Source organism: Chelonus insularis, unplaced genomic scaffold (assembly GCF_013357705.1).
Source record: "Chelonus insularis isolate UGA/USDA-ARS -01 unplaced genomic scaffold, ASM1335770v1 contig_614_pilon, whole genome shotgun sequence".
NCBI lineage: Eukaryota > Metazoa > Arthropoda > Insecta > Hymenoptera > Braconidae > Chelonus > Chelonus insularis.
This window is the reverse complement of record NW_023276668.1, coordinates 48,759-67,684: the sequence shown is the minus strand read 5'-3', so window position 1 is coordinate 67,684 and position 18,926 is coordinate 48,759. Positions and strand designations below refer to the sequence as shown.

The window sequence follows — 18,926 nt, the reverse complement described above, 5'->3', positions numbered from 1 at the left end:
CATTAAGACAGGTTATTTTTTTTTAATTATAATATTTAATAAAAATAGATATTGATATATGATATATCTCAATTTCTTGTTATGAGATGAAATGTTCTAGAAAGTGTAAAAATGTATTATTGATGGAGAATAGTTTTATTTATTTTATCTAAATTGGAGGAAAAATATTGTTTTTATAACCTCAATTTTAATCCGATATTTATTTATCCGAAATATTGAAGTTTAATGTTTAAGTAGTCAAGGTTCTTTGATAATGTTGATGAAAAATAATATGTTGTTGATAAAATAATTCATTTATTCATTGTTTAATAATGTAAATTGTTACCTTTCAAAATTCATATTGATTTTGATTATTTTATTTTCAAGTTGACAAGATATTGAATTAAAAATGGAATTAAAAATAACTTTTATAATATTGATAATATTGTTTTCTATATTATAAATTTGTTTTAGTATCCATTTATATGAGATAATTTAAATTTCAATCGAAAAGTTCAGTTTTGGAGCAATTGACAGATATAGGTTATGAAATAGAATACAAATTTAAATGTTTAAACCATGAATGAGAATATCTTTTTAGAAATTATAAATTCTTTATATTTCATTAATCATATTAGTTAACATCGGGAATATGTTGTATATAAAAAATGATTTTATTTAAAAATTTTAATCGAAATTCCATAAAATAACCTTTGTCAAGCCTTGATTGTGTACTTAACCTAAATTCTATGATATACAATAATGGAAAATATAGCGAACTTGTGCCTTAGTATAGTCTTTTCAACTAAAAGTCATTTTCTTATAAATTGTTTTTAAGAAATTGGATCAACCAATGCTTATATATACAAAAAATGATGACTAAACTGATAAAGAAAACGCAATTTTATATTTTTAAGTAAAAGAATTGAATACAAATGATAAGAAATCATCATCATCAGAGTATTTATTTAATTTCAATTAAAAATAAATTTCTAGTAAAAAAAAAACATGAATTCATTACAGAATTAACATTCAAAGTAACTAGTATTCCATAAGAGTTTAATTTTTTTTTACATGAAAAAAAGAGAAAAGTTATTCAAGTTATTTTATCAAAATACCATAGATTCGAATAAAGAAGAGTACTTATTTATTCTAAGAAAAGCACTTTACTCTTTGAATCTAAATTTTCTGACACTGAAGAAATATCTTTTCTATTCTATACTTTATTTTTTTTTATGATAATTCAAGTAAAAGAAGTTATTTTATCAGCTTTATTGTTTTACAGTATGTTATAAATTCTTAGATCAACTTAAGAGTTACAATGAATGATATCAATCTGTTGCACATAGATTACTTTTAGTTATTTAAATCTCTAGTAATACACAAAAGCAAAAACAAATATTTGAATTATATCTTGTGTTCGAAATGAATTTTTTCCATTTTGAAAAAATATTATTTTTAAAAAGAATGTTTCTAGTTAAGATAATGAATGTTGACGTATAAATGGCATGGTACGTGATATTGTTGATCATTTAAGCTATTTTTCATGTGTCAGCGAATTAATATCAATTAATTAATGACATAAAAGTTCCATAGTGGTTTAATATTCCCGTATGCTCTCATAAGCCTGTGATAACGTTTTCTCAGTCACGTTAACTATTGATTACATTCAAGGTTTCCTTTTCATATATCATGCCAGACACACGGTGATACGATGTGGCTCGATGATGGCGTACTATCCCAATAGAGTGTCATGCAAGTCAAAGAAGGCGACAGAGAAATCACTTGGTTCTTTATATCAAATGTATTAAAAATGTCATATATTGATGCTGAAAAAAGAAAATGAAATAACTGTCCAAAGAATAAAATCGGTTACATACTTGAATAGAAATTGAATTGAACTTGACAGTAAACTTATGATTTTACAGAGAAAGACTTGGTCAAGGGAAGGTAATGAGGTCCTGGCAGTCCAACCTACTAACCCAACCAATACAGTGGGCAGTACTGTAGTTCCTCAGCTTCATTCCCAACATCAACAACAGCAACAGCAGTCTGCGTTGCAACAACATCAGCAACAACAACATCAACATCCACAACAATCTCAACAGCAACAGCAACACAAGCAGACAGGCATGACGTCACATAGCAAACAAGTTGCCACTGCTGGCAATGGGGGTAGTAATCCCCAAGGTGATGGAGACTATCAGTTGGTCCAACATGAAGTTCTTTATTCTATGACCCATCAGTATGAGGTCCTTGAGTTTCTTGGAAGAGGTACATTTGGCCAGGTAAGCTATTCATCATATTTATCAATTGAAATTTCTATTTAAGCTTCAAAAGTCCACTTACTGTGTGTCAGCTTTTCTCATAAACTCTAGAATTGAACATTTTACGATTTTTATCTGAAATATTTATGACATAAAAAACTTACAAAAGGTTCCATGAAATATATCCTGTAAATCAGAAATATATTAATGAGATAGGTTTATTTTTAAAAAGAGATAAAATTATTGAAATTTCAAAGTTTACACTTAACTTATCAGAGTAAGTGGTGAAGTACTTTGATATTCAGTAGCGATCAAGTAATAAATTAAACATGATGAATAGAATGATTGTCAACTTTTGATAACACAATAGAACTACATGGAAAAAGATGTTCTGTTTTCATAACAGATTAAAGGTCTATTTCTAAAACAGTTAAAATTTTCTATTTATCTATAAAAATACTGCTTTTATTAATCACAGATATGTGATATCTTCGAACAACAGTTTATAAAATAATTTTTTTTCTCAAATTACAATGAGAAAATAGTTACTTACAGTCTGGCCTAGAGTCTGACCTATCCATAAGTATTAAATGTTTAACGGGATAATTATTTATGTGACTATTGATTAAAAAGTTTTGACCTAGGTTTATGCTATGATGGTGGTCATCATTCTGACCCATAGTAGAGAAATTTAATGTTTATTATCTCCGGAAAAATATCTAAAAACTTGAACTGTACGTAACAATTTAAAACCATTGATAAAGGTGATGATAATTAATAATTTATAGTAAGTTATTATGTACACTGTAATAGGAAATAAATTTACACAAAATAATACAACTTGAATTATTCACTCAGTAAAGATGAGATAATTACTCCAATATGTTTCATGTTAATTATTACATTCTGATAGTTGATTTTTTATTAAATAAACCGATCAAGTATTCCGATGCTTGATACACACACCATCAAGTCATTTATGTTCAATTTATCTCGTAAATTAGTTGGAGTATTGGATTCATTGTTACATTGTAATTTGAACAGTAATTTTTTAGACATAAAACCATGACTTCGTTTAAATTTTACAGTTAAAAATGAAAGTGTAATAGATATTATTGTAATATAAGTGAAATTTCTTACACCACAACAATATTTACTATGCTAATTAACTGGCTAACTTATTTCTTGTGGTTTCCAACACATAAAGTTGATAATTTTACAAACAATGATATTCATATCTACATGTACAAAAGATAATATTATTTATGAGAACGTTAAAATTTACGTTGAATAAGTTTTAGTTTTTTTTTAAATTTTGTTTATTTTCTTTCAAGTAAACTTTATTTATTACATATCTTCTCTATCTCAAAATGCTACTAATGTAAATTATCAAACAACCCGTATGACATTCTTACTTGTGCCTTTTTATATCGCATTTTTACATTAGCTTGAAATTTATATTTAGAGTGAGAAATTGGAGTTATGCTGCTCTTAAAGCATCAAAAAATATGAGTGTAAATTTTAAAAACTCAGTGAGAGATAGATAGTAGTAGATGTTGCAGAGAAAAATTCTCACTAATATTAAAGAGGAAAGATTTATCAATTCCATTATTTTATTCTTTTTTTTAAAATTGAATTTTTTTTTTAAATTCTTGAAATTCAATTATCAAATCAATAATAGAACTTTAAATGATGAATATTTACTAAATAAAATTTATTATTAATTAGGGAAATACTTTTAATGATACGTATATAAAATATTATAAATAAAGTGTCATACACAAATCAAGTTGGGTAAAATAAAAAACTTTTTATTACTTATCTTTTCTGAATCAAAAACACTAACGGGAATCTAAGAAATACACTAAATATTTTATCTTTTAAGGTTTTAATTAACATTTTCATTATAATTATCTAGTAGTTAGATTTTGAAGAATGATTAATAAAGCTTCGTTGATACATTTAAATTTCAAAGAAAGATGGATCGATACTGTAAAGACAATCGAGTCATTTTTTCCATTCATTATTAAATATGAGATTATTAGAAAACTGAAATAGAGTTAAAGAGAATGTAGAATGACCTTCTTTTCCCGGACTTGAGAGTATTTTCTTTCTCAACCTAATCAAGGACAATTATAAATGGTCATTGCCATATTAACAAATTGATTTCACTATTTTCAGGTTGTCAAATGTTGGAAGAAGGGTACTAATGAAATAGTTGCTATTAAAATTCTTAAAAATCATCCTTCATATGCGCGCCAAGGACAGATTGAGGTAAAGTTTTTTTTTTTTTTTGTTATAAAAAGTAAATGTTTTTTAACATTTAAATTGTGCAACTTATAATACTCATTTATGATTTACTGTTAATATTATTACCTAATGCTTATTTATAATTGATTAATTATAACAATAAATAATGTTTTCTCGTTATAATACGTTAATAATTCAATTTTTTGTATTATTTAGGTCTCCATCCTGTCACGACTGAGTCAGGAAAATGCGGATGAGTTCAACTTTGTGCGCGCTTATGAATGCTTTCAGCACAAATCTCATACTTGCTTGGTGTTTGAGATGTTGGAGCAGAACCTTTATGATTTTCTTAAACAAAATAAATTTTCACCTTTACCACTCAAGTACATTAGACCTATTCTTCAACAAGTGCTTACAGCTCTGCTCAAACTCAAGGTAAAAAACGAGAAAATAAATAAACAATACTTTTAAATAAGATGTCGTTACAATTAACAATGAAAGACTAAACTTGATGTTTCATAATATTGTTAAACAATATCTTTAAGTAAAATTAAAAGTAAAATAAAACAAATTAAATTTTCCGTTAATTTTATCAAGTAACTATATGAATAAGTTCTATACTTTATTTATTTCGTTAAAATAGTTTAACAAATTTTCTGGATTTTATTAAAAAAAATTTCTAGATTTAAATTAAATATATTTCGATGTAGATAATTTTTTTTCGTCTCTTTTGTTGAAGCTAATTAAATTGAAAGAAATATTTCTACAGCTTTTGAAATTACTTGATTTTATTTACTAACTTTATTATGAATAAAAAGTTTTATGATTATTGTTTAATAATGATTTTACTTTATTATCAGTTTTTATATCGTTCATCATTATGATTATTTTATAAAAATAATCTAACTTATTGATTATATTTTTTTTACAGCAACTGGGATTAATTCATGCCGATTTAAAACCAGAAAACATCATGCTTGTCGACCCGGTACGACAACCATATCGCGTAAAAGTCATCGACTTTGGTTCCGCCTCCCATGTCTCCAAAGCAGTGTGCAATACCTATCTGCAGTCGCGATACTACCGAGCACCGGAAATCATTCTTGGACTCCCCTTCTGTGAAGCTATAGATATGTGGTCGCTTGGTTGCGTTGTCGCCGAGTTGTTTCTCGGTTGGCCCCTTTACCCTGGAAGTTCAGAATACGATCAAATACGATACATCAGTCAAACTCAGGGCCTACCTACTGAACATATGCTCAATAATGCCAGTAAAACGACCAAATTTTTTTACCGTGATATGGATAGCACTTATCCATTTTGGCGGCTTAAAACACCTGAAGAACATGAAGCAGAAACTGGCATCAAGTCTAAAGAAGCAAGAAAGTACATTTTTAATTGTTTAGATGACATCGGTCAGGTGAATGTACCAACTGACTTAGAAGGTGGTCAATTACTTGCTGAAAAAGCTGATAGACGTGAATTTATTGATCTTCTCAAACGAATGCTTACAATGGACCAGGTAGTAATACCTAATTCATCATAGATATAATTTAATATTGGATTAATATAAAAATCTTTCGTTCTATAAAACATTTATTTTATCAATAAACTGATAAATTGTTTTAAAATAAAATATATTAAGTGTTTTTAATGTAAATGCCATTAACAAACGATATAGAAAAGTGCACTTATTTTTCAACAGTTTTTGGAAATTTTAAATAGTAAAAATTCCATCATTTGTTCATGGCATTTTACATTTTTCAAACACTTATATCTACAGTAATGTTGTATGCATCAGTGAACTCACACAAAGTGAAAAATTTTTTTATTTTAGAAAGTTGAAATATAAAAAAATCTCCTATATTTCGAGATTATTATAGTTCAAAGATTATTCATATTGATCCAGTATGCAACAATACATTTTGCTGATATTCTAGCATCATATCTGTTAACTTGGAATTACAGGAGCGTCGTATAACACCCGGAGAAGCTTTACATCATGCGTTTGTAACTCTGGCCCATTTAGTGGATTATGCTCACTGTAATAACGTGAAAGCATCAGTGCAAATGATGGAAGTTTGTAGACGAGCGGGTGATTTCACCGCAAGCCCAGCTCATCATCAAGCACCTCCAGCACCTCAACCACCTCCACCTACCTCTCTTGTTGCCAATTTTGTCCCAACGACAAATGGTAGTGCAGTTACCCTGACTTTTAACAACCAGCTGACCAATCAAGTCCAAAGATTAGTGAGGGAACATCGAACTGCACCAACGGGCTATGATAACTTGTATCAGATTTATAGCAACAGCAGCCGCAGGGCAACTCAATATAGTGGATCGTCAAGTGGGTCTAATAGTGGAAGGAGTGGAGTTCATGATTTTCCACATCAACTTGTCCCTGGAATATTATGTCCACCGCCTGGATACCAAACAATGCCAAGTCCAGCCAAGCACGTTGTAGTGGCTCAGGTGACTATTTCAATTTCAATTAATTTTCATCATAAACCCTATTCATAATTTTCATAAGAATAATTAGCTTTGAGTTCAACAGTGTGATTAAAGATACATTTATTGTTCAATAGAATATACTTCGTACGTTGATGTCAACGTTGATATCAAAGTTCAAATATTTAAACTTCATTATGTAGGCTGTTACTGAATAATATTAATATATTTAGTTTTCAAACACCGTTTTTAAATACGGTTTTTTTTACACATTAAATAATTGATTACTTAATCTAAAATTCATCTAATAATTATAAGGTTCAATTTCTTTATGCTGGAAATCAATATTTCCATAATAATGTCTGCAGTGCAATTATTCTTGATTGCGCGTCTCTAAGTATAGTTAATGGTTCTTAAGATCATCAATTTAATTAGTTAGATTTTGTGTAATTAGAATGTTTTTGAAGTAAAAAACCAAATGATCTGTAAATCATTTCGTGTTAGTTATTGGGACAATTATTCTACTGTCACAAAAAAGCTCTATCGAATAATGACGCAAGTACTGATTTTTTATTGGTTTTGTTATTTAACTTGTTATTTAACATTCAGCTCGTGTTTGATTGTACGTCAACGAAAGTAACTACAAATAAAAGTACCAATATGCGGTCATTTAGTCAATGTTGATTTTTATTATTGTAACAATAAAAACATTTACATTTATTTTTTTGTTATTCATAAAAATTCATTTAGACGGTGATAAAATTGAAATTTTTATATATTAGAAACATAATGATTATGAAAGGTCACAAGAGATATTTTTTTAAGAGATCCCTGTTTTAAAATAACTAAAAATTTTTTTCCTTTTATTTTAAACTTTATATAATAAAACAGTAAGCATGGTTAAGCTCAGAGCTTTAGCTTCTATTCTGAACGTGGATCGATGGGAGACTGAGAAATTCTACGATTAATCTACCTCTGTATGTGTACGTGACCCTGATCATCAAACATTTTTTGATAATCCATCTGACAATAAATCGTCATAGCAAGCGAGCTTTTATAAACTATAAAAAAATATTTTAGTTATTTACTTGCTTATTTATTCGAGATTTTACAATCGATCATAACGGTTTGTTGATAATAAAGAATATAAAAAAATAATACAAATATTTGTAACAATTACTCTAATATTTAGTTTTAAAATATTGATAACAATATCGATTACAATAAAATGTGATTTAAAAGCTTTTTCTTTCAAAGATTTTAATTTTTTGCATCAAGTTGACATATTTTTGTTCATATCTTTCCTATAATAGAGAAATTTAACGAATAATATTCATAAATATATTTTTTAGCCACCACAAGCTCAACAAGCACCACTGCAAATTCAACCATCGATCATTTCCCAACAAGCAGTTGCTGCAGCTGCAGCAGCAGCCCAGCAACAATATGCAGTTCCGGTATCGATGGTGGAAACGGGTCGCCAAATGCTATTAACTGTAAGTATCTATAAAAATATAAAATAATGAGTTATATGATTTATATCTTGAATCTATAACTAAAAATTTCATTTGATTCCATCACCATTCCGCGTGTACATAAGTATCCCACGGTCGAATTACAGAATGCAGTACAGACATCATGGCCCGGTGGTAGTCGACAAATGGCAGCAATTGTGCCATCATGGCAACAATTACCACCTCAACATGCAGCCATTCAACAACCTCTTTTAAGTGACGCCGGTGATTGGGGAAGACCATTGATTGTCGATAGTTCTGCTATTCTACAGGTAAAGTATAATTTAATCTCCTAATAAGAAATTTTCATTTACTCTTCTTCATTATCCTTTATCCTGTCCTGGTTCATTTTCCAAGATTGCACCAAGTCTAAGTGCTGATGAAAAAAGAAGTGCGTTCACTTGGATATTGGATTCTGTAGAATAAAGATTGAAGACTTGAGTTTTAATGAATAATTGATTAAAAATTTTACCAAGTCTATCCTTTCTGAGTTCCTTAATTTCCTGATTCCTAAATTTTAATCTGAAGAATGTGTTTGTTTGTAAAACTGGGATTCTATTTTGACATAAATGAGTGAATAAATGCATATTTTAAATACATGGCAATTCAATTAATTTCCCTTGTTTTGGGGAAGGATCAGCGTCCTGTGTTTCCTGTAACTGAAGTCTACAACACGAGTGCTTTGGTGGAACATCCATCACAAAGTTGGAGTAAACGTAGTGTGGCTAAACATCATCAGCATCATTTGACAGTACCTCAACAATCACAACACAGGCATGAGCATAAGAAAGAAACACAACAACTTAGTCCAGTGAAGAAGAGGGTTAAAGAGAGTACACCCCCAAGTAGCATGAGAAGATATTCACCATCTAACGGACATTGGCAACAACAACCAGTACAATCTCATCACCATAGTGGCAAACATGCTAGTAATCATAATGTAGAGCATCAGCAAGTTGCTGCTGTTAGACAGCAGACTATCACTATTCATGATACGCCTTCGCCTGCAGTGTCTGTTATCACTATCAGTGATAGTGAAGATGAAACGCCTGGAAAATGGTGAGTCTTTTTTTGTTTTCGATATTCCGTAGTTTCGAGAGCTTGTATCATCATATTGAACCAATATTTATTCAACATATATCGAATATACTTACAAACGAAAAAAAAAATCCAATTCAATATGGATAATAGATGTTATGTATTTTTTTATTCCAATATTTTCTACAAATAATTATTTCCAGTTATTATTATTTAATTTATAATTTGATAAAATCGTCAAAAATAAGTCAGATTTAGATCTACCTTATTTTGAGATAATAAAATCAACGAAAAATGTCAAGATTTTGAAGTAATTGATGAATGAGGTAGAAGCAAAGTTAAATCTTAATAAAAGCAGTGTAGAATCATGCATGAATATCATTGACAGCTGTGGAGATCATCAGTGTGGAGCTTGTCAAAGTTTAGCACCTCGCCTGTCTGGCGATGGACGCCCAGTTCGCGAGGAAATCATCCGAAGGTATAATAACATGATGAAATAATACGCCAACACATGAAACTTGCATTATATCCTGTAACTAAGTAACTCTGGTAAAATTACACAGAGTTGTACAACTGTTAATTGCCATAGATTATAAATCTATCCTTATCATTATTATTTTTTGTAAAAGAAATAATACTCTAGTGTTATCCGATTTATGAGGCAAATAATCTAAGTAATTTTAATTAGTTTACTACATTTTAAAGTTTATTTTCTTTATTACTGTCTCTTATTCATTCGAAACTTATCATTGTAATTTATTCTTACCTTATGTAAGATGAGCTTAATTTCATTAGAATCTGATACTTCAATTAAATGTAAATGCAATAATTAAATTAATTGTTAATATTGAGTTCAATAGTTTAAAAAATCAGATTTATTGATTAGTTTTTTTAATTGGCATATTGAATTGGTAAACTTACAGATTGGATAGGTTTTGAAATTATTTATCAGTTAAAGAAATAGTAGTAATTATTATTATTAATATTCCTATATTTACGTACGTATTACTCTGTGTAATATCATGTAAATTGTTTTTTATCTAAATAATTTGCTTAAAAAAAAAAGCAGCGCCTAATAATTCTACACTTTCGCTGGTTACTTAGAAATCTGGGTGTGGAGAATGGAGTAAATCTTGCGAAACGATAAACTAACAACGACGTCCCCAATAACCTGTTCCTTTCTCACTTTTATAGTGGTTTATTTATTCCCTTATCAATCTATAATAATTGCAGGAAATATATTTTTCGCTCATAATTAATAACAATGACTGTTTATGGTTTTTTATGATCAATTATTATGATATTTATCTGCAACCATATTTTTCCTGGTTGTGGTATCGCCAATGTTAAATAATATTAAATTATTTCTCTTCCATTGGTATAATTGTTTAATGGAGAATTATTTTTTCATTTTAGCACACAATCGACTCCAAGAATTGTACAAAATTCGCAGCCTGTGCATTCTACAAGCAACCAATCTCATAGTAATGGTCATAATAATTCTCACAGTACAACAAGGGTCCAACGTAAAAATGTCATCAGCTGCGTTACAGTAGGTGATAGTGATGGCGAATCAAGTCCTGGAAGAGCTCATGCTCATTTGTATCAACAAGCTCATTTATCTCAACATTCACAACATCAACAAACAACACAGCATATCAAACATGAACCTCAGCCTCAACATCATGTTAGGTAATTATCATCGTATTTTTAATTCGCATTTAGGAATTTTTTTTTTTCAAATGTCTGGTTTTGTCCACACTTTTCTGTTAAATATTAAAACATGTGAAAAGTTACTGTTTAATAAAAATTTCAAAAAGAAAGTTCTAAATTTTTAAAAAGAATTAACAAATAAATATTCTTTCAAGGTAGTGATATTTAGTTGACGGAATGTAAAGTGTCTATTTTAAGCCTTGTTTAAAATTCTTTTAAACTAGATAGGTTATAACCTACCCTATATGTCACTTATAACCTACAAAACTTTTATGACAATCAATTGTCATTGTCTTAGATATAAATTTTTTCATTTATTACTTTTTTTTATTTTTTTTATTTATAGTTCCGGCTATTCTTCTCAATCACAAAAGAAACGATTACTGGCAAAAGTTCAATCCGAATGTAACATGATAAATGTCGCAACGAAGCCGGAGCCTGGCGTTGAGTATCTTGCTCCACATCCATGCCACGCGCCAGCATGCAAAGAGCCACCGACCTATCAGGTAAAATAAATATCAACGGAACAACATACAAAAACGTAAAAAAATATTTTCAATTTACTCTAGAGCTTTAGCATTTAGTTGAAAAAAAAAATTACAGAATCATCAGCTAATTCAGACATACTAGGAAATTGAAAAATCATTTTTTTAATTGTTGTTGGGTAATGTTTTTCTAGGATGATGCCTATGATATGCATAACTACTTATTGCAGTATGTGACCACGAGCAGCGCGCATCCGCATCTCCAAGAACAGCATATTGTCTACACAACTAATGCGGATAAACGTGTCTCCTGGCCGGGCAAACGTGCAGAGTATAAACATGAATATGTACAACCACCAGCCGCCCATTCTAGAGATCATCAAAAGTGGACAGTGGCTAATCCAGTACACCAATACAGGTAAGCTGATGATGCTTAGAATTTAAACGCGTGCTTACGTGTCTAAGCATGCAATTTGCATTCGGTAATTGATTAGTGCACGCGTTTTATTTGAAGATTATTATCTTAAAGATTGATCGTGTTAGCAAGTGCGCAAACCCTCACATAAGTCGTTGATATTAATTGACACGCTTGCACTTGCTACCATCGAATCTTTTTTTATTATCTTTTCATTTTCTATATCATCTTTTATTTTTTATTTTTTTTTATTTATTTCACTTTTTCAATTTAAAGAATTACCACTTGAGAAAAAATGCCATTAGTTAATGGCGAAAGATAAAATCATATTAAATGCCATTTCAAAATTGATTGAAATTTTATTCTTTTACATTATACATTGCTTTTATCTCTTTATTTTATACAATTTTTGAAAATACATTTAAAAATAATGTTGACGTTACTTTATATTTAAAAATGGATTATTTGTATTGAAAAGCAAATTTACATTGAGTTCATTTCAGTTAGTTACATAAATTTAATAAAAGTGGTATTCTTTGAATAAATTGATTATATTTATTTATTTAAGCTGATTTGTATTGTATAAATGTACTTATTGATGGGCATGAGAATTGCATAACAAGGAGAACGTCTTGGTACGTTGGGTTTTGTAGGCAGAGCCAGGTGGTAGGTTCGGCACCGCATCCGGGTCATAGCCACAGCCACCATGGACACCCGGCCCACCTGAGTCCTGGTGGTGGTGGTGGCGGACGAAGTCCCGCGAGCGGCACGGTGGTAGGGAGCACCCAACACCTGGGGCAACCCCTTTACCAGGAGTACGCGCACGTCCGTTCGCGGGCTCATCCTGTACCGCCACCCGTTTATGTAACCGCCGCACCCTCGCAGGCTCCCGCTGCAATCCAGCAGCAACAAGTGCCCACCTACCAGGGATTCACACCCGGGTGGGTACCTAGACACCTAGTTGATGCATGCATGTGTGTACCAATTTATTATTATATATTTTTATTATAGTAGTTAGTAGTTAGGATTCTTTCAAATCATTCATTTGTAGTTAATCGATTGATTACTTTATTTTAGTTACAATTCTTTCAAGTTTTTTATTTTATTATATTTTTTTTTTTTTTTCAAATTTATTTATATCTCTGGTTATCAATTTATTTATTTCAATATTATTTGTAATCAAATCATCTTAGAGAATAATGATTTCAAAAAAAAAATACGATGCAAGCATTTGATAAATTTTTTTAATCTATTTTTTAATCAATAAAGAATAGTGCTTGCTTCTGAATGCGGTAGATTGTTATTATTGCATTTTATATAGAAAAAAAAAAAGGAAGATAAATTAGAATAAATCTCTTCACGTAGAAAAAGAGTTTTTTACTTTGAATAAATTTAAAGTATAATGAAACAAGAAGATGAAATTCTGAATAAGTAATTGAGAATAGAATCTTTCCTTCTTTTTATCAAATAAAATTGAGAAAATAATCTTGAGTTAGAATTATTTATATCATTTTTATATAAAATAAGTATTTGCAAATTTTATATTTATAGTCAAATAAGTAAAAAGCTCTTTAAAAAAAAATTATAAAATTAATTTACTTATTCTGTTATGAAATAGATATTTAGTTTTTTTTTATATCAAAGTAGTCTTTTAAAGTTGATAAAATATTATTATTATTTCTATGTGAGGAGAAAAAAAGTTATTATTTATTAATAAATTACTTTAAGTAATTTAATATTTTTTCTTTTACAGATTTATAGAAGAAATTTTCTAACCTAGCCTTATTCCATTTTTTCAGCTCGTCACCACTAACATTGTATGATTCTAGTCGCGCTTTACCTCCACCAGCGCATCACAGTTCGGCAAGGCCATTATTGGCGAGCCATGCAGCTCATCCACTACCTGCACACATGCAGCCAACAGCCGTTTATGGTCTTGCACCACTGTCTCCAGCGAAACATCAATACCAACCGTCCGGCTTGTGGTTCACCGAATAATCAACACGAGGACAAGTTGAAAAAGTATAAAGATTTAAAAAAAAAAAAATAAGACGGAGAAATGAGTGAGAACTTTTAAATGAAATATACAAATACTTTATGTTGTATAAAGTGGATGTGAAAAACGTAAAGAATTTTTGTATTAAAAAAAAAAAAAAGACTTAGATAATTTTATTGAAGAAAAAGAAAAAAATGTAGGTCTTTTTTTTTAAATGAGGGTTTACATTTTAAGTTTCTCATTTTCTCTGACGCAATGCAGCATAACGTTAGGCTTTATTGCAATTTTAAACTTATCTAAACTCGGATGTGTACATTTTCTAAAAGTCTAAAATCATCTTTTAAATGAATAACTGATAAAAGCTTCATCAATCCGTCCTGTGTAAAAGTTTATCTATGACTGATTAATTAACTAATTAATTAATGGTTCAAAAACTTTATTACTTAAAGTGTATACTCTCAAGTGAAATCATTGATGGAATTTTTGATAAAAGTTTCTCCACTTTATTCAACTAAAGTAGTCAAATATTAACGAACCATATCGTTATTATGAACGATAAAATAATTGATAATTAAATTGACACGCATGTGTATTTGAAAGCACCGACTTGCTGATGAATCGTTGACTTGGAACATGACATTATAAGAGAAGAAAAAAAAAATGGACGATGCAGCGTCAATTGAGAAAAAAAACGACATTTTTAAGAGATTGAAGTTTCTAATAAGGATCCTAGAATTTATTTTCAATGGACTATTGCATTTTTTTACACAGTAGCACTTTTTATTAGTGTGAATGTGTATTAAGTTAACTTAAATAGAAGTTAACTATTTAGATAAAAACTAAGATGAATTATTTTTAATGATTTAAAAAAATTCATCAAACGATTAAACGTATAAATTATTATTATTTTCTCAACGAAATCGACTTGATTATTTATAGATTAGCTTGTCTGATTTCAGCATATTAATATTTAAGAATTATTTTCAAGCAGGTCTATGATATTTTTGTGCGAGAATTTATTTAAATATTACCTCGAAATTATTATATTAAAAATATTTCTTTAGATTAGTTTAAACCGATTCCATAATACAAAATGTTATTTTAAATGAAATTAACTGTCAAATACGGTGTTTTGAGGCCGGGTAATAGTGACTTTATCGTACAAAAATGAACATGCTTATCTAAAGTGGGGTTTTATAGTGAACAAAAATAAATAACTTACTATTGCCGAATGTTGCAAACAAAGCCAAGGTTGCCAATAACAAGTGCTGTGCCTTATGGAATACAGCCTGGCTATTTATCACAATTATTCGTAGAATAACAATTCATCATTATTTCTTATTCATTTATTCTTTTTTGTCTTTATCATCATCGAGGATTATATTATTTTCATTATAATCATTCTCTTTTCATCATATTTGCTCATTTAATTATGTAATATTGTAAATAGAATTTTGAATTTTACAATTGAGAAACATGTTACACTATTTAGACAATTTTGTGAAAATACAGTAGATTTTTTTTATTATCACGCTTATTCGGGTTTGAAGAAAAAAAAAAAACGAATTTTATTTATTATAAGTTGTAAAAATGGTAGATAATCAATTAATTTTTTTTTTTAATTCATGTAATATATAAATATAACAATTGTACATTGTTTTAATGAAATTTTGAAATAACGGAATTACGATGAAAATAAGTTCAGAAATTAGAAGCAATTTTGCACTGAATTTTAATCTAAATTCGCAATTCAATAATAACTCAGCATGATCTAAAATTACAATTATTGTAAATATGAAAAAAAAACTTTTATTGATAATTGAATCAATTTCAAATAATGACTTGATATTTAAATAGGTGTATTCTTCAGACTTAACAACATTATTAATGCATGCTGATTTCAAAAAATGAAAAAAATTAATTGTTTATTAACAAAATAAACATGCAAGAAAAGGTTAAAAATTCATGCAAAACACAAAAATAAAATATTATTTAGGATTTTGATTAATAATGATTTATATTATTATATTATTTGTAAATATTTTTGCCACAGTAGTGAATAATTAATTGCAAGACCTCAATTCTTATTCTAATCATGTTCTTCCCTCCACCGAATGAATATAAAATAAAATCACGGTAATAAAAATTTTTGTATATTGTTAAAAAATAAGAAAAAACAAAAATATTTAAAATAATTAACTTTCTTATGAAATTTCATAAGACATACATTATTCTTGTATAAGCTTGGTTTTAAAACGTGATGGGTTAATTAATTAATTTATTTATCTATCTTCCCACTTTATTATTAGTGTAAATTAGTTATTATTATTGTAATTATTTCAATCTCATTATAAATTTCGACATTATATATTATATACATCTAATTAATTTTTTTTAAAATTGATCAAATGGTTTAAACCAAACTTTACATTTTGTTGTTTATCAACAAAAATGAATAATTTTAATAAAATTAATAATGGTGATTGAAATTTATTTGTTATAAAAGTATTTTTAAATTAAAATTAAATAAAAAGAGTATTAAGTTTCACCGTAATGACACTTAAACAATTAATTCACTAAGTCAGTTTAAAAAAAAATTTTTTTAAAAAATGATCATGTTTTAGCTTTAGCATAGAGCATTGAAAACAGAGGGAAATTATTTCTTAATTACACAATAGAATAAACGATATAATGCAAGTAGCTAATTAATTTATCATAATAATTTTCTCTCTTTATAGTTTTACTGACAAGAAAATTTATGTTAAACTTGAGAAGGCTCTTTTATCAGTAAGACTATCTGTTTTATTTACATGTGTTACAGAATTACCTTTGTTTTAAATAATTCTTTTATAAAAAATAACGAGCTCTCTCTTCCAGAAAAAAAAACAAATCGAACTATATCAATGATAAGTTATTAAAGTAGTAAAATAACTTTTAAAAGATAAAATAAATCAATATTTAATATTTTCTCTGCATTCATTTCTTGTGAACAAAGATAGATTAAATTTGATCTAACATTGAGTATACGTATTCTATCAACGTGTTATTATTATGATTTATTAATATTATTATTATTTTTATTATTATGATTAATATTAATCAAGAAAACTAAAAAAAAAAACAATTGTAATACTATATCACAGTAAGAAAAAAAGAAAAATACAAAAAAATAATAAATATTTAACCAAGTCGATGTGCCTGTTTGACGATTTATCGTATTAAATGTATATGCTAGAGTTGAAAAAAAAGTAACAAATTTCGATGGAATTCGCGTTTATTTATATACTCGCATTGTCATGTTGTGTGTCGTTCGGTTAGTACTTGACTCGTATATCAATTTTACAATTAACGCACTCGTGTTAATATGCGTATATGCTTTTTACAAATATCCTTATAATGTTTATATTACTGTGTAGTTGTAAACAGGAAACTTATACGTAGATTGTGTATAAGTCACTAAGTCAATTTATGTTAGACTTGCACGTGGGTTTATTCCGAATTTAATCTATTCTTTTTTTTTAAACTTTTTCTTCAAATTCATTAATTTATGGTAATAGTCAATTATAATTGCATTATTTCAATTTTTTCTATTGATTTATTTAATTATTAGTAAAAAAAAAAATATGTACCCTTATTTATTATTTACGGGTCACGAGTATACTAAATAATCGATAATTATTTTCAAATAATATCTAAAAATGAACATTTGTACGATTTAAATGAATACTTAATACTGTTTTTTATCGTACAATAAATAATTTACAGCTTTCACAAGTTTGGTATGAAAAGAATAAATAATATTGTGAATTCAATAAATTAATTAATAATAATAATAACAAAAAAAAATACTGTAACTGTATCAATGGTTCTAGTTGTGATATTTTATTAATATATAATTATAATTATTAATTAATAAGTATAGAGAATAATTAAATGATGAAATTTATAAGATTTTATATCTTATAGATTGCTTGATTGCCGTGGTATGAAAGGGAAATAGATTTAGTAAATATTGTCTCATAACTTCAATGAGAGACACATTTTCAAATTTTGTACATAGTTTTTCTTAATCTAACAATTTAAAATTTTCAGTAGACTTATAGATGTAGTGCCTAAAATTGTAACGGCGAAAATAGACCCGATGACAAAATGAAAGAGATTTTAAACTAATTCTAATCGAAAATTAAATAAGTAAAAAGACTATCTGGATTTTTTTATTATTTAATACGTTAAAAATAAAAAAAAATAAAAAATATCAAATGGAAAACTAAGTAATGTAAGTCATCGGAATTTTATAGTACACCAGTGGGGAACATTAAGCAAAGTTATTGTATGTGTAAATGAAAAAAATTTCTATGGTCAAATAGCTGAATTAAAAACTAATTACAATAATAAAATAAAAAAAGAAAAATTGATTAGTCGTCACATTTTATGAGTAGTTTACAAGAATTATCATTCTAATTAAAAATGATCAAGACGTTTTGGAATATAGCTGTAGTGACATACAAACAAAAAGATTACCTATTTTTCGAGTTCGTAGAAGGTATATTATAATTATAATTCAGTCTTCTCTGGTAGAATTTTAGATGTTAGTATATCTAAAAAGCGTGAATTAAACTCAATTGAGTTGTTCACTATAAAATAAGAGTGAAATAAAAAGATTATTCAGCATAATAATATTTAAAAAAAAAAAAAAGTAATTTGTTATAAATAAGGATCTATCGCCTAAATTCAACATGGACATAATGAATAAATTTTTAAAAAGTAATGCGAATAAATATAAAATAAAAATTTGCAATAAATAAAGAAAGATAATTTGCATCA

The 18,926-nt window shown here is 27.8% G+C and overlaps 1 protein-coding gene across 15 annotated transcripts in view; it reads left to right on the top strand.

Annotated features, from left to right (window-relative positions):
- Hipk (Homeodomain interacting protein kinase) overlaps nt 1-14,794 on the top strand; it is a 36,635-nt gene extending 21,841 nt beyond the window's left edge. Inside the window, exons 1-15 of one of the 15 annotated variants that reach the window (XM_035089104.1) lie at nt 1,472-1,490; nt 1,908-2,267; nt 4,428-4,520; nt 4,713-4,931; nt 5,428-6,018; nt 6,462-6,965; nt 8,294-8,437; nt 8,542-8,727; nt 9,090-9,514; nt 9,882-9,971; nt 10,910-11,185; nt 11,553-11,712; nt 11,886-12,109; nt 12,760-13,080; nt 13,906-14,794. In XM_035089104.1, the coding sequence (XP_034944995.1) occupies nt 1,488-1,490; nt 1,908-2,267; nt 4,428-4,520; nt 4,713-4,931; nt 5,428-6,018; nt 6,462-6,965; nt 8,294-8,437; nt 8,542-8,727; nt 9,090-9,514; nt 9,882-9,971; nt 10,910-11,185; nt 11,553-11,712; nt 11,886-12,109; nt 12,760-13,080; nt 13,906-14,104 (3,795 nt within the window). In that variant the 5' untranslated portion in view covers nt 1,472-1,487 and the 3' untranslated portion in view covers nt 14,105-14,794. Of the gene's footprint in view, nt 1-1,471; nt 1,491-1,907; nt 2,268-4,427; nt 4,521-4,712; nt 4,932-5,427; nt 6,019-6,461; nt 6,966-8,293; nt 8,438-8,541; nt 8,728-9,089; nt 9,515-9,881; nt 9,972-10,909; nt 11,186-11,552; nt 11,713-11,885; nt 12,110-12,759; nt 13,081-13,905 lie in introns of those variants that run through there. The other 14 variants (XM_035089105.1, XM_035089097.1, XM_035089094.1 and 11 more) reach the window with 14 other exon arrangements.
- The last annotated feature ends 4,132 nt before the right edge of the window (nt 14,795-18,926 follow it).